Source organism: Magnolia sinica, chromosome 15 (genome assembly GCF_029962835.1).
Source record: "Magnolia sinica isolate HGM2019 chromosome 15, MsV1, whole genome shotgun sequence".
In the NCBI taxonomy this organism is placed as follows: domain Eukaryota; kingdom Viridiplantae; phylum Streptophyta; class Magnoliopsida; order Magnoliales; family Magnoliaceae; genus Magnolia; species Magnolia sinica.
The window spans coordinates 25234087-25247290 of NC_080587.1; the positions used below are offsets into that span (position 1 = coordinate 25234087).

Genomic DNA, 13204 nt, shown 5'->3' on the forward strand with positions numbered 1-13204 from the left:
CTTCTGCTGGTAAAGAAAGTACTGGGGCTTCCGTTAATCGCTTCTTCAATTCAGAGAAAGCCTGCTCACAACTTTCATTCCATTTAAAAGAAGTGCCCTTCTTGGTCAAGTTAGTCAATGGCCTTGCTAACTTAGAGAATCCCTCAATAAACCTTCTATAATACCCAGCTAATCCGAGAAAACTGCGCACTTCTGTCACATTGGTGGGCTGCTCCCAATTTAACACTGCTTCGACTTTCGATGGATCTACTGACACTCCTTTTTTCGATACCACGTGCCCCAAAAACTTTACTTCGTTCTTCCAAAAGTCACATTTTGAAGCTTTGGCATACAACTGATTGTCCTTTAGAGTTTGAAGAGCTATTCGAAGGTGTTCAGCATGATCTTCTTGCGTCTTGGAGTAAATTAAAATATCATCTATGAACACTATCACGAATCGGTCCAAATACGGTTTGAAGACCCTGTTCATGAGGTCCATAAATATTGCTGGAGCGTTCGTTAGTCCGAAGGGCATCACTAGAAATTCATAATGGCCATACCGAGTCCTAAAGGCAGTTTTGGGTACATCATCATCTCTAATCCTCAACTGATGATATCCAGACCGTAGGTCTATCTTTGAAAAATATTTAGCTCCCTTCAACTGATCGAATAAATCATTTATCCTCGGCAACGGGTACCTGTTCTTGATAGTCGCCTTATTAAGTTGACGGTAATCGATGCATAGCCTCAAAGAACCATCATTCTTTCTTACAAATAATACCGGTGCACCCCACAGCGACGTACTAGCCCTAATGAAGCCTTGGTCTTGGAGCTGCTGAAGTTGCTCTCTTAATTCTCTCAATTCAACAAGTGCCATACGGTATGGTGCTCTGGAGATTGGTGCAGTCCCAGGTACCAGATCGATTGTGAAATCCACATCTCTCTTTGGCGGTAATCCAGGGATATCTTGAAATACTTCTGGAAATTCATTAACAATCAAAATTTGTTCTACTCCTTGAGGTTCAACTTCCAAGATGGCTGACAAACTAACCGGTGCTCCCTTCCTTCGCGTCCCATGAAATTGTAATGGTGCTCGCCCATCGATATTTAATATGACCATTTTCCTAAAACAATCGATCTTTGCCCGATATAAAGATAACCAATCCATCCCCAATATAATATCGTATTCTCGCATCGGCATAACTATGAGATTAGCTGGTAAATTTACGTTCTCGATAGTGATCGGATAGGATTTACAAATCTGACTTAGGTCCACTGAATTACCAAGGGGGTTTGCTACCGTTAACCTTTTATCTAAGGGAGTAGGAGATAACTCAAGCGAGCATAAAAGGCAGTAACAAATAAATGAATGCGATGCTTCAGAGTCAAATAACGCTCTAGCTAAGGATGAATAAATGACGATGGTACCTTCGACTAAATCGCTGCTAGCTTCGATGTCAGGCTGAATAATGCCACCTGTTGGCGGTGCTGGATCCTCATATAAGAGTGCGGCATCATCATAAGTCTGGGTCGCTCCATCCTCAGACTGTGCTAGAACATCATAACTTTGAATTGGGCCCTCGTATTGTTGCGCCAAGTTTTCGTACGGCTGTACTGTGTCGTCTCCTGACTGTACTAAAGCGTAGACTCGGCCTTGAGCTTGTGGTCGTGGTGTCTGAACTCCCTGCCTTGACTGCTGGTACTGCTGAGGTTTAACCTGTGGCGACGGCTGCTGAGGTGGTCTCTGATATACCGATGAAGGTCCTTGCTGTGGTGGCCTCGAGTATGACTGTAGCGGCCTCTGTGGATATGGCTGAGGTGGTCTCGAGGAAGGCTGTGAGGCGGAAGGATGTAGTGGAGGTCGCTGTGACATAAACGGCGGCGTCTGTTGCTGGGGAGACCTGAAAGACTGATGTGAAGATCCTGACCTTTGTGGATACTGTGTGCGCTGTGGTCTGGAACAAAAACGAGAAGTGTGGCCTTCGAGTCCATAATTATAGCAAAATCCTGAAAATCGTGGTGGAGGAAGTACTGTCGTCGGTCTGGCCATCGATATCGATGTTGTTCTCTATCTCTTAGCTGCATCTTGTTGGGCTGGAGATATATGTGTTGCAGTTCTAGCACCACTCTTTACGTCCCTCCTCTAATCACGATTCTTCCAATATTCGTTGATGTCTTTCTCCATTGCTAAGGCACGCTCCAACACTTCGGCATAGGTCTTCTGTACGAAAGGGGCTAATCGGCTACGAATAGAGGCTCTCAGACCTTCTTCAAAATTTTTTGCCTTACGGGTTTCATCGGACACCAGAAAAGTTGCAAATCGCGATAGATCCGTGAACTTAGCATCATACTGGCGCACCGTCATATCACCCTGCTCTAATTTCATGAATTCACCTGCATTTTGATTTTTCACATACAAAGGAAAATATTTATCATCAAACTTCTCACAAAACTGAGCCCAGGTCCAGACTTCAACTCTCGGGTTCATCCTAATGACTGAGTCCCACCAATGATCTGCCTCCCCTTCTAGCATGTAAATAGCCAATTCCGCTTTCTGGTATTCATCGCACTTCATAACCGTGAATATTTTATCAATCTGTTTCTTCCACACCTCGGCCTCAGATAGCTCAGGCCCACCCTTAAATACAGGCGGCCTCTGTCTTTTGAACCTTTCCAGTAAACTTCCTATCCCTTCGTTAGCTACATGAACAGTTTGGGTTTGACCTTGTGCTTGAGTCTATCTTATCTGATAGCTCACAAGAGCTGTAAGATCACCTATGGCCCTAAGAATTCCACCCATAAGTGACCCATTTTCAGTGGTATCAGGACCAGGAACTCCTGATGTGGCTCCGACATCAATGTTTTGATCCGCCATAATCTACGATTAATTAAACATATAAGCTTAGTGTGTGACAACCAAGGTAGGTTGTACTAACTAAATTGAATTCTGCGTATCATTAATAGAATGCATACTATTTAACATCCATAGAAGCATGAAAATTTATTGGATTGTAAGAAAGATTTGATGATATAAAATATTAACACCTGAAGATTAAGAGAATTCAGACAATAACATATATCAAAATTGTAGTGCAGAAAATTCAGATTCTTATGCTACTATTCCCACTAATGATTCTGGTACTTTTAAGTGTCAGATTGATCTAAAAATTTTTATGAAGATACATATATAAGTCTACTATAATTATATAAAATTTTAGCTTAATACAAAGTCTACAAAAAATTCTAAAATTCGGATAATTAGGTCTGTACAGAAACAAATGATTTCTAACTAGTATACACATAACTTAATATTGGTAAAGTATAAGACTATATTTATATTTTTAAATTATTTTTTAATGAAACTATACTTGTTAATATACGACTGAGATTTTGAATCAACTTAAAAGGAGTTTTAATTAATTAGTTATGACTTTTGTAAGTTAAGTAATTTCTGCCTACTATTGCTGTCCAATTTAACGTAATATGCTAAAAATCTTTAAAAATTCCTTTGGGTCCAGATTTGGTTATTAGTTCAGAGTTAAGTCTAAATAAGATTATATATGATGTCAACATAATGTAATGATCCCTAGATTTATATCTCTATTTTTTTATCATAAAAGTAAAGGGATTTATGTTTGGGTTACTAATTCTAAAGACAACCCTAGGTCCACAATTTTAATCTAACCTGGCTCTGATACCAAGCTGTCACGCCCCGAAATTCGAGTATCCGAATAAGTCTTCGGGACCCGAATCTCAAGGTGTGAATTATAATATAATGACATTAATTACAATCCAGTTGATTTAATTAAATTCAATCAACACTCAACATCATCTAAAAGGAAATACAACTGAAATGTTTATTTAATTCAACTCTTTCTACATCGAAATTTGAACATAAACTAAACCTAATAACAAAATGATTTGAATTAAAACTAAACCTAATTTAAAAATAAAAATAAATAAAATAAAAATAAAGCTAATAGTAGAAACCCGCCTGCTCGTAATATTCCAGCTCTGCACCTGTGCATTTGTTTTAGTAAGATGAGCATAACAGCCCAGTAGGGTCGTTTCTTACCCAAAATTTAACATGTTCATATAATATAAATTTTTAAAAGAAGGAATCGAAAACAGATAATGGAATTTAACAACAGAATTATAAAATGCAATACATGTGATATTTCCATGAATACTCCTAACATTTATATTATTTCTTACAACACCGTATCCAAGTGGATGGTCACGTTGCATTAACGCCCACGCACTGGTACCTCATGGTGAGGGGCCCATTTATACGTTAGCTGGTCAGACTACTGCTCCAGTTGTACCTCTGACGTATGTCCACGCACACAATTGTACTCATACGCCGTACACAAAGGAGACTCCAAAGGATCCAATGGGTTCTAGGGTCTTTCACCCAAGGGACACGATTGCCCTACTTGCTGACTTTAGGGTCTCTCACCCAAGGGACACAATCGCCCTACTTGCTAATACAACCACATATATATATTTTTTTTACAATTTAAATAATCAATAGATAAGCATGAATAACATGAATAATTCTAATATCAACAAAAATAAATGATTAATAATTTAATAAATTCAATTTCTACACTATAATGCAAGTTCTATATGAGGTGCATAAATTTGTTAAAATATCAGGTTCTATACGAGCTCCACCCTTGAGTAATAAATCTCACATTGAGTGGCTGGGCCTACTAAAATTCATGGTTACTTTCGCATTCTCAGCTCAAATATTTTTATTTATTTATTTTATTTTTGTGGCCCACCATCAAAAGTTGGTTCGGCAATTTAGACGGTCTGATTACCATACCAACATTTTATGGTGGACGGTTGAGGAGTCACCACCATATTAAAAATGGCAGTAAACTATCATGATATTGTTATTTAACAAAGAGGCAGATTGTGAAAATAAATCCATACAACAAACCGAGTAAATGGTGTATCCCAAAGTAGTAATTAAAAATGCAGGTATATGATGAATGTATACACTACAGAGCCGGAGGGGTCATGACCACTTGCACAAATCCAAAGCCGTTGGTTGATTTCTAGAATACATGCAGCAACTCCAATGCCCCACCATTCAATTTTTCGTGGAAAATGGGAAAGCTACTCGCGCGAGTAGGATTTGAATCCTACTCGTGTGTCATGTGCCACACAAGACACGTGTGTGATATCTATTCCATTCATCTGAGAGGTCATGTTTTCTATGTTCCCATTACTTGAAAATTTAGCAGTTAAACTAAATAGGTGGACCATACTTGTAAGTTGAATAAGGAACGTTGTTAGCTTTCATTCATTCATGGTGCCTAAGAAAATGGATAGACCGTGCTCTTTTATTTATTTATTTATTTATTATATTTATCAGGGCACGTTGAAGATGTGGATTACATGGTAGATTTCTCAGACTTACAGTTGTGTGCTATGTTCCGCATATGGAGACGAGTAAGATTGTAGTCATACTCGCCTATCTCGCACTAGCAGAGTCCCATTATAATAAAAAGATCTCCAGTTCAACTGGTTGGAAACATTACGGTCCATCAAGTAAATAACTTCTAACCTTTAATATACAAGTAAAATCTAACCCATTCAATAGGTTTATTATACTATTAGGATCACTTACAAGAAAACACTTACATTCACTCATTAAATGGATAATACTATTTATCAACAGTTATAAGTTATTTTCTATTTTTGGTGGATATCTTGACTAGTATATAGGATTGATTTTTTCATATAAATGTTCTTCATGTTGTTTTAAACGAATTGAGAGGGTTGGATTTTGAATGAACTTAGTATGTCATAAATCTATTGCTAGGTGGACCGTAACTTGTGGTCCAGCTTGATGGACTTGAAACATTCCCCATTAAAGTAGTTTCTCATGGTACATCTCCTGACTTTTCATGAGGAGTTATTTGATACTCTGGTGGAGTACGACGATTGACATGCACACACTCTGAAATTGCAAATGAGGCATATGATAACACAAATATTTTTATATATAGAATTTATAAATCAAAATATAAACTTAGATAATTGGTTTATTTTATTCGGTAAATTTATTTTATTATATATATATATATATAATTATTTCAACATTAAATATCAGGAATATATATATAATAAAAATAAAAATAAAATATAAATTCATAAATAAGTAGGATTTCCTACATAAAAATCAACTGATAATAATATTTCTAACAAAATTTTGGAATAATAAACATAATAATTAACTGAAAATATTAAATCTCAAGAGAAGATCACCTACCTTAAAGTTTGATGATCCGCCTCCGCTCTAATCTCCCTCTCTCTTGATCTACAGAGCTTTCTCTTTCCCTCTCTCTCTCTTGATCTACCGGGTTTACTCTCCCTTTATGATACGATTGAAACTTTGTTTATATCTTTCCTTTCTTTTTAATGGATATGAGGAACGAGGCGGAAGAGTGGGGGATGTGGGAAGTTTCATTTCGTGGGAGGGTTCGGCGGCCATTACCGTACAAAACGGAAGGAAAGTGGAGAAAGTGGTTTAGTCGTGCGGAAGATATAACTTTCATTATTTATTTTCTTTTAATTTTTTAAGATATAGTGGGTCCCACTAACAATAATTTAAATCTACTCCGTCCATCATCTCGGCCTGGCCAAGAGAATATATAAGGCAAAAAAAATGAGGCCGATCTGAAACTCAGGTGGGCCACACGCAAACAGACGGCGGGGTTAGTTCCCACAAAAAAGTAATAATAATAAAATAAAAAATAAAATAAGAAAAATTTGGGTTGTTACATGTGTGGGCCACTCTTCTTTAATTTAGGTCTTTACCCGTGGGATTTCATTAATCTAATAGTCAGATCACTCCACCTCTGAACATCAACGGCCAAAATAGGGTCTTAAGGCCTATTTCATAACAGATTACTAACCAGTTACTAATATTAATATTAATTTTATTACCATCATTGTTTCATATTAATAAAATTGCATTAATCAACAAGTAAGAATGAAATTTGTTATATATAATTCACGTTATCACATATTGTTAATATATTTAATTTATATGAAAATCAGTGAGAAAGAATGAAGGTTAATATGTATTGTTTCGGGTGTTATTTGTATAGTTGTATATGTCTTAAGTTTTAATTTTATATAGAATAATAAATCGTTTGAATATGTCATTTATCATACCTATATGTAAGATTTGGGCTACTCATTGTGCATCATTTAGCGACATACCCTATCGTTAGGGTTACTTGCATTAAAGTGAGTTACAACTCATGAAGCCCTACTTACTAAATCATGATTTGTTGAGCGTTTTAACACTCCAATGATGGGATTGGCTATTATTTAATTATCAACAACCCTAAAGAATGTCTAGGTATGATCCCGGAGTTGGATGTGAGACTGGACAACTCGATCTGTGCTTTTAAATGATGGATTGCCCTATGAGATGTTGTAAACTTGGTGAACGGTGGATTTCGTGATTTAAGGTTGTATATCCGTAATTTGGCTAGATTTGTCCATCAGTGAAGTAGGGATCTTAAGAAAATAGGTCTCTTTAGTGGTATGATGATCTATCTAGGGAATCGATGGATAGATAGCTTGATGTAAGGTTTTGGTTAGAATGAACGTGAATGTCCACTTAAGCTGGGCTTATATGTACACTAAATTTGGTTATATGGTAACACCTAAGTACTGGAAAGTACGGGGTGTTACAGTAACCCACTAGAAAATGATGAGAATGGACCTAACTAGGCCTAAAGGAAGGTCACAATGTGGATGTTTAACTATCATTGCCCATCAATGTGAACCTTTAACCAACATTGCTCCTAAGGAGCAGTTAACATAGAACCAAACATATAGTGGGCTCATGGCCTCATAAAGGGCCTCATACACAACATAATGGATCACAAACCTGGACCTAATACACATGACAATGGGCCGCATAAGCATTGCAATGGGCCTACCAAATGGGCCGAAAATACATCACAACGGGCCACGACATATGGGCCGAGTATACATCTCAATGGGTTACAACCCATGAGCCTCAAATACAACAAGTCGGTCGCATCAATGGGTTGCACCAATGGGCCTTATATACATCAAGCAGACCGCATCAATGGGCCTCATATACATAACAAGTGGCCCTTACTAATGGGCCGCAAATACATAACATGTGGGCCGTACACATGAGTCTCATATGCATCAAATGGGCTACATATCTGGGCCTCAAATACATCAAAAGGGCCACACGTCATGGGCCTAATACCTATCACAATGGGCCTTACCCATAGGCCACGAATACATCACGATGGGCTTTGCCCATAGGCCTCAGATCCAAGCAGGTGGGCCCCATCATATGGGCCTCAAATATATTACAATGGGCCTCATTACATGTGCTTCAAATATATCACATTAGGCCTCATATATAGACCTCGAATGCATCTCATTGGGCCTCAAACAGGCCACATATACATCATAATGGGCCTCACACAAAGGGGCTAATATACATCACGATGGGCCTCTCACACGGGCCTAATATACATCGCAATGGGCCTTGTATACATCAAGTCGGTTGCATCAATGGGCCGCACTAATGGGCCTCACACATCAAGTGGGCTACATCAATGGGCTGTACTAATGGGCCCCATAAACGTCAAATCGGGCCCACCATTCTAGGTGAGCAACCTATACCATACATCTATTTTTAGAGATCATTTTAGAACATTACCCAAAAATACATCAGAAGATCATCTGGACCATACCACAAATAACAGTGGAGATAATGATTTCCGCCATTAAAATTCTTAGGGCCCACCATAGCGATTATTTCCCATCTGATCTGTTCACAAGGTCGCAAAGACCTGAATTAAAAACAAATTTCATACTGATCTAGAACTTCTGTACTCTTCAAAGAGGGTTTTAATGGAAGGTGTTCAAGCCCCACTGTTTTTGGCAGTGTGGTCCACTTGATAAATAGATCTGCCTTATCTTTAGTCTCAAACCTTAAGACAAGCTCACGGGTGGATGGACGGTTTGGATCTAACACATAACTCATGATCATGCTCGCAAAATTAACTGATGTTAGTGCAACAGCTGTGCATTACTGGAGGTCCACAAATGGACGGTTTAGATATAACACTTACCTCATGATCAGGCCACCAGAAAGCTAGTTGGAACCCACAGAGTTTACTGATGTTTGGGATGTAACACATACCTCAGAGGGTCCCACACGTGGGACGGACGGTATAGATAAAACACATATCATGTGGGACCCACGGCAATTGCTGTCGTTTGTACAATAACTATTTGCTGGGGGTACTGGCCCACCGTCCATCAGACGGACGATATAAATAAAATAGATGGACGGTGTGGGTAAATTAGAGGTGGCCCCACAACTCACATATATAACCATAATATCTATTATAATAATATTATTATTATAATTATTATTTATTTTAAACTGTTCCAGTGGCCAGATACCCACCGTCCAGGATTGGACAGTGAGGATACAATGCAAACATCAAGGTGGGTCCCACCCACACGTGCCACACGTGTGGGATGGGTCCACATATCAAAACAGATGGATGGCTTGGGGATCACATACATCAAATGGGACCCACAGAACTTGTTGACGTCTTTCACAGCAGCTATATAGCAAGCGTATTCGTACACCAGCCAATCCTCATCTAGGTGGGTCCCACGTGGGGCCCACCATAACGATTATTTCCCATCTGATCTATTGATAAGGTCACATAGACCTAAATAAAGAGGAAAAACAAATTTCATAACTTTTGGGACCCAGAAAGGGTTTCAATGGTAGACGTTCAATCTCCGTTGTTTGGTGGTGTGGACACCTAAGTGCCGTGAATGACTGATTTTTGGGGACACCCCACTATCTAGGTGGAGCCCATCAAATGCACGGTGGAGATGTTCGACATCCATCATGGTGGGGCCTAAGGCTAGGACCCACGGTCCCTACCCTGTAACAAAGCAGCAAGATGTTGCTTACTATAGCATCCTCTGGACGCTGACAGCAACAACGTCAGCTGTATGATTTTTTTTTGTAAGGTATTTTATAGGTCGGCCCACCCTGGACGGTCCAGCAAGGTGGGCCAACATATGGATGGCATGAATATAATAAATACTTCATGGTGGGGGTGCATCAGGGTGGGCCACACGTATCGAGAGAGAGAGAGAGAGAGAGAGAGAGAGAGAGAGAGAGAGAATAAGAGAGAGGGAGATCGGAGTAACGGAGGGACTCCACCACTATGAGCCCTTCATATGATCACAACACATACATTAAGATGGGTCCCATCACATGTGGGCCCTAAATCAAAAGAAGAGGCATTATGAACACCCACCTTTGGATCTCCTCTTCCTTCTTCCGCCAATGCATGCTAGAGCTCCAAGAAAAGAATTTCAACGGTTGAGATTGATCATGGAGGGTGGGATTGGATGATAGGAAGGTGGGCCACACTAGTTTCTCTCCCATGGAAGCCATGGACGGTTGCTTGGAGAATGAGGGAGAGAGAGATAAGAGAGAGAGGTTGTAAGAGAGAGAGAGATGGGTGAGTGATGGGAGAGTTGACTTTAGGGATGGGTTTTGTACTTGGGGATGGGTGTGAGTGATGGGAGTGTACTTGACATTTGATGTGATAAATTCTCTTGTGATTTGCAACACGTGGCATTTTCCTCGAACTGAACGCAGGCCCACATCTCCTGGCCCGGGTATCGGCTTAGCGCGCGAGGCGTGGCATCGGAACTGCGGCGACGGAGTGGTCGCAATGATAAAGTCTCAGGCCAAACCGACTCAAATCGAAAGGATGCAACTCAGGGTCACACAAAAATGCTGATTATAGGTCGTGGGTTACTGAAATTCTATCGAGAGGATCACGGAAGCCTATGGAACAGTACGGTCTAGGATACGGGTCTCACAATTGTAGACTTACTTAAGGAGCTCTTAAAATCTAACTCAGTGGGTAGGATGTAGGACTCGTATCCTAGCACGTACCGTTCCTTAGGCCTCCGCGGTCATCCCGGTCGAATTTCGATGATCCGCGATTTGTTATTGGCAGTTGCGCATGACCCTGAGTTGCATCTTGTCGATCTGAGTCGGCTCAGTCCAAGACTTATATCATTGCGACCGCAGCGTCACCGTGGTTCCGACGCCCATCTCGCGTGTCAAGGCGATACCCGGGCCAGGAGATGTGTGCCAGCATTCAGTTCGAGAAAAATGTCGCGCGATTGCAATCCCAAAAGAATGTCCCATCAATCACCTCAATCAAGTACACATCCATCACTTCATGTCAAGTACAAGCAACCATCCTCTCTCTTACACAAGTACTTCAAAGTCAACTCTCTCCCTTACACAAGTACATCCATCCATCACTCAGCATCCCTCTCTCCCATCACTTCTCTCCCATCACCTCTCTCTCTCTCTCATTCTCCCAAGCAACCCAAACACCCAACATCCATGGCTTCCATGGAGAAGCTAGTGTGACCCACCTTCCTACCTTCCATCTCCACCATCCAAGCTTCATCTCGATCGTTGAAGTGCATTCCATAGAGCTATAGAACGCGTTGATGAAAGAAGGAATAAGAAATCTTAAGGTAGGTGATTTTTGGTTTGGATTTGATGATTTGAGGGCCCACATATGGTGGGACCCATCTTGATGTATGCATTATATAGGGAGGGCCCGTAGTGGCGGGGTCCCTCTTTCTTCTCTCTCTCTCTCTCTCTCTCTCTCTCTTTTCCTTTTGTTTGGTGATGATGTTGATGAAGTGTGGGGCCCACCATGATGAGTTTGATCCACACCATCCAATTGTGGGACCCACCATTGCTGCTTGTCCATTGAAATAGGCCTGGATGAAGGAAAATAAAAATATCAAATTGATCCAAAACTTTGGTGGGCCACCGCGTGGACCCACCTTGATGTGCGTGTGTTGGACACACCATGATGTGTATTCCACATCCACACGTCCATCCATTTTGTCCAGGCCACAGCCCACCTGATCCTGACCATCCAGGCTCAGGCGTCCAACAATAATGCTGCTAGATTGTATGAAAGGAAAAAAAAAAACAAATATCAGCGTGATCCGTGGGGTGGTTCACCCTTCCGTGGACCCCAACATGTATGCGTGTCATCTAGACCATCCATCCGTTTTGATGAATGAGGGGCCACTGTGATGATGTACCCATCCAACCCGTCCGTTAACAGGCCCCATGGGTCCCAACCATGATGCACATGTTTTATCAATGTTGTCCATCCATTTTTATTTTTTTATTTTTTTAACTATTTTTTTCTCTGATGGGCCAGCAGCAAGCTTTGTGGGCCCCATCTCGAGGTACGAGTTTTATCTGCATCATCCACCCATCCTCTGCTGCCATGCAGCCCACCATGATGAATGTGCTATCTACATCGTCCATCTGGACGGTGCAATGAGGGACATCACAATGTATGTGATCCAACCGTCATTTGAGGACCCACCTTAATGTAAGTATTTCATATCCTCACCGTCCATATGCACGAGGGTGGGACCCATGTAATGTATGTGATTTACGTCCATACCATCCATCTGGACGGTGGCCAGCAGGCCTGGATCCTAAATATATAATATAATATAATATAATATGTATATATATATATATATATATATATTACATATGTCTTGTGACCCTACGTGGAAATCCACCTACTGTGGGGCCAACCGTGATGTATTTGCCATCCAATCTGAATGTCCATATACACGGACATAGGGCCCACCTTGTTGGATGCCTTGCATCCACACGTGTGGGGTCCCACCTTGATTTATGTGTGTAGCTGTCCATCTGGATGATTTATGTGGTGGACCCACCTTTGATGTGTTTTTTAATCTAAGCCATCCACCTGTTTTACCAGCATGAGACCACCATGATGTATTTATTTCATCTACCCTGTCCAGGTTGTACTGGACGGTGCTAGACGATGTTTGGACGGTGCTATCCAACGTTTAGATAGTGCATATTTACATGGATAATGTTTGGACAGTGCTGATTTACATAGGCAATGTTTGGGCGGTGTTGATCATCATTAGAGCGCCATGTAGAATGATAGTGTACTGTGATACACATGTTACACCTACAACTATTGAAATGATTTTTGGTGTGTTTCAAGCCCATTTAAGGCCCATTGGTGCGACCCATCCATGAGGCCCATGTGCAGGGCCCACTTGTGAT

The 13204-nt window shown here is 40.6% G+C and overlaps 1 protein-coding gene across 1 annotated transcript; it reads right to left on the reverse strand.

Moving 5' to 3' along the window:
* Positions 1–1289: 1289 nt before the first annotated feature.
* LOC131226894 (gamma-gliadin-like) lies at positions 1290–2029 on the reverse strand. Its single transcript, XM_058222602.1, has 2 exons — positions 1408–2029; positions 1290–1312 (listed from the first exon to the last, which is right to left on the reverse strand). The coding sequence occupies exons 1-2, from the start codon at positions 2027–2029 to the stop codon at positions 1290–1292; spliced, it is 645 nt and encodes a 214-aa protein (XP_058078585.1).
* Between the last annotated feature and the right edge of the window lie 11175 nt (positions 2030–13204).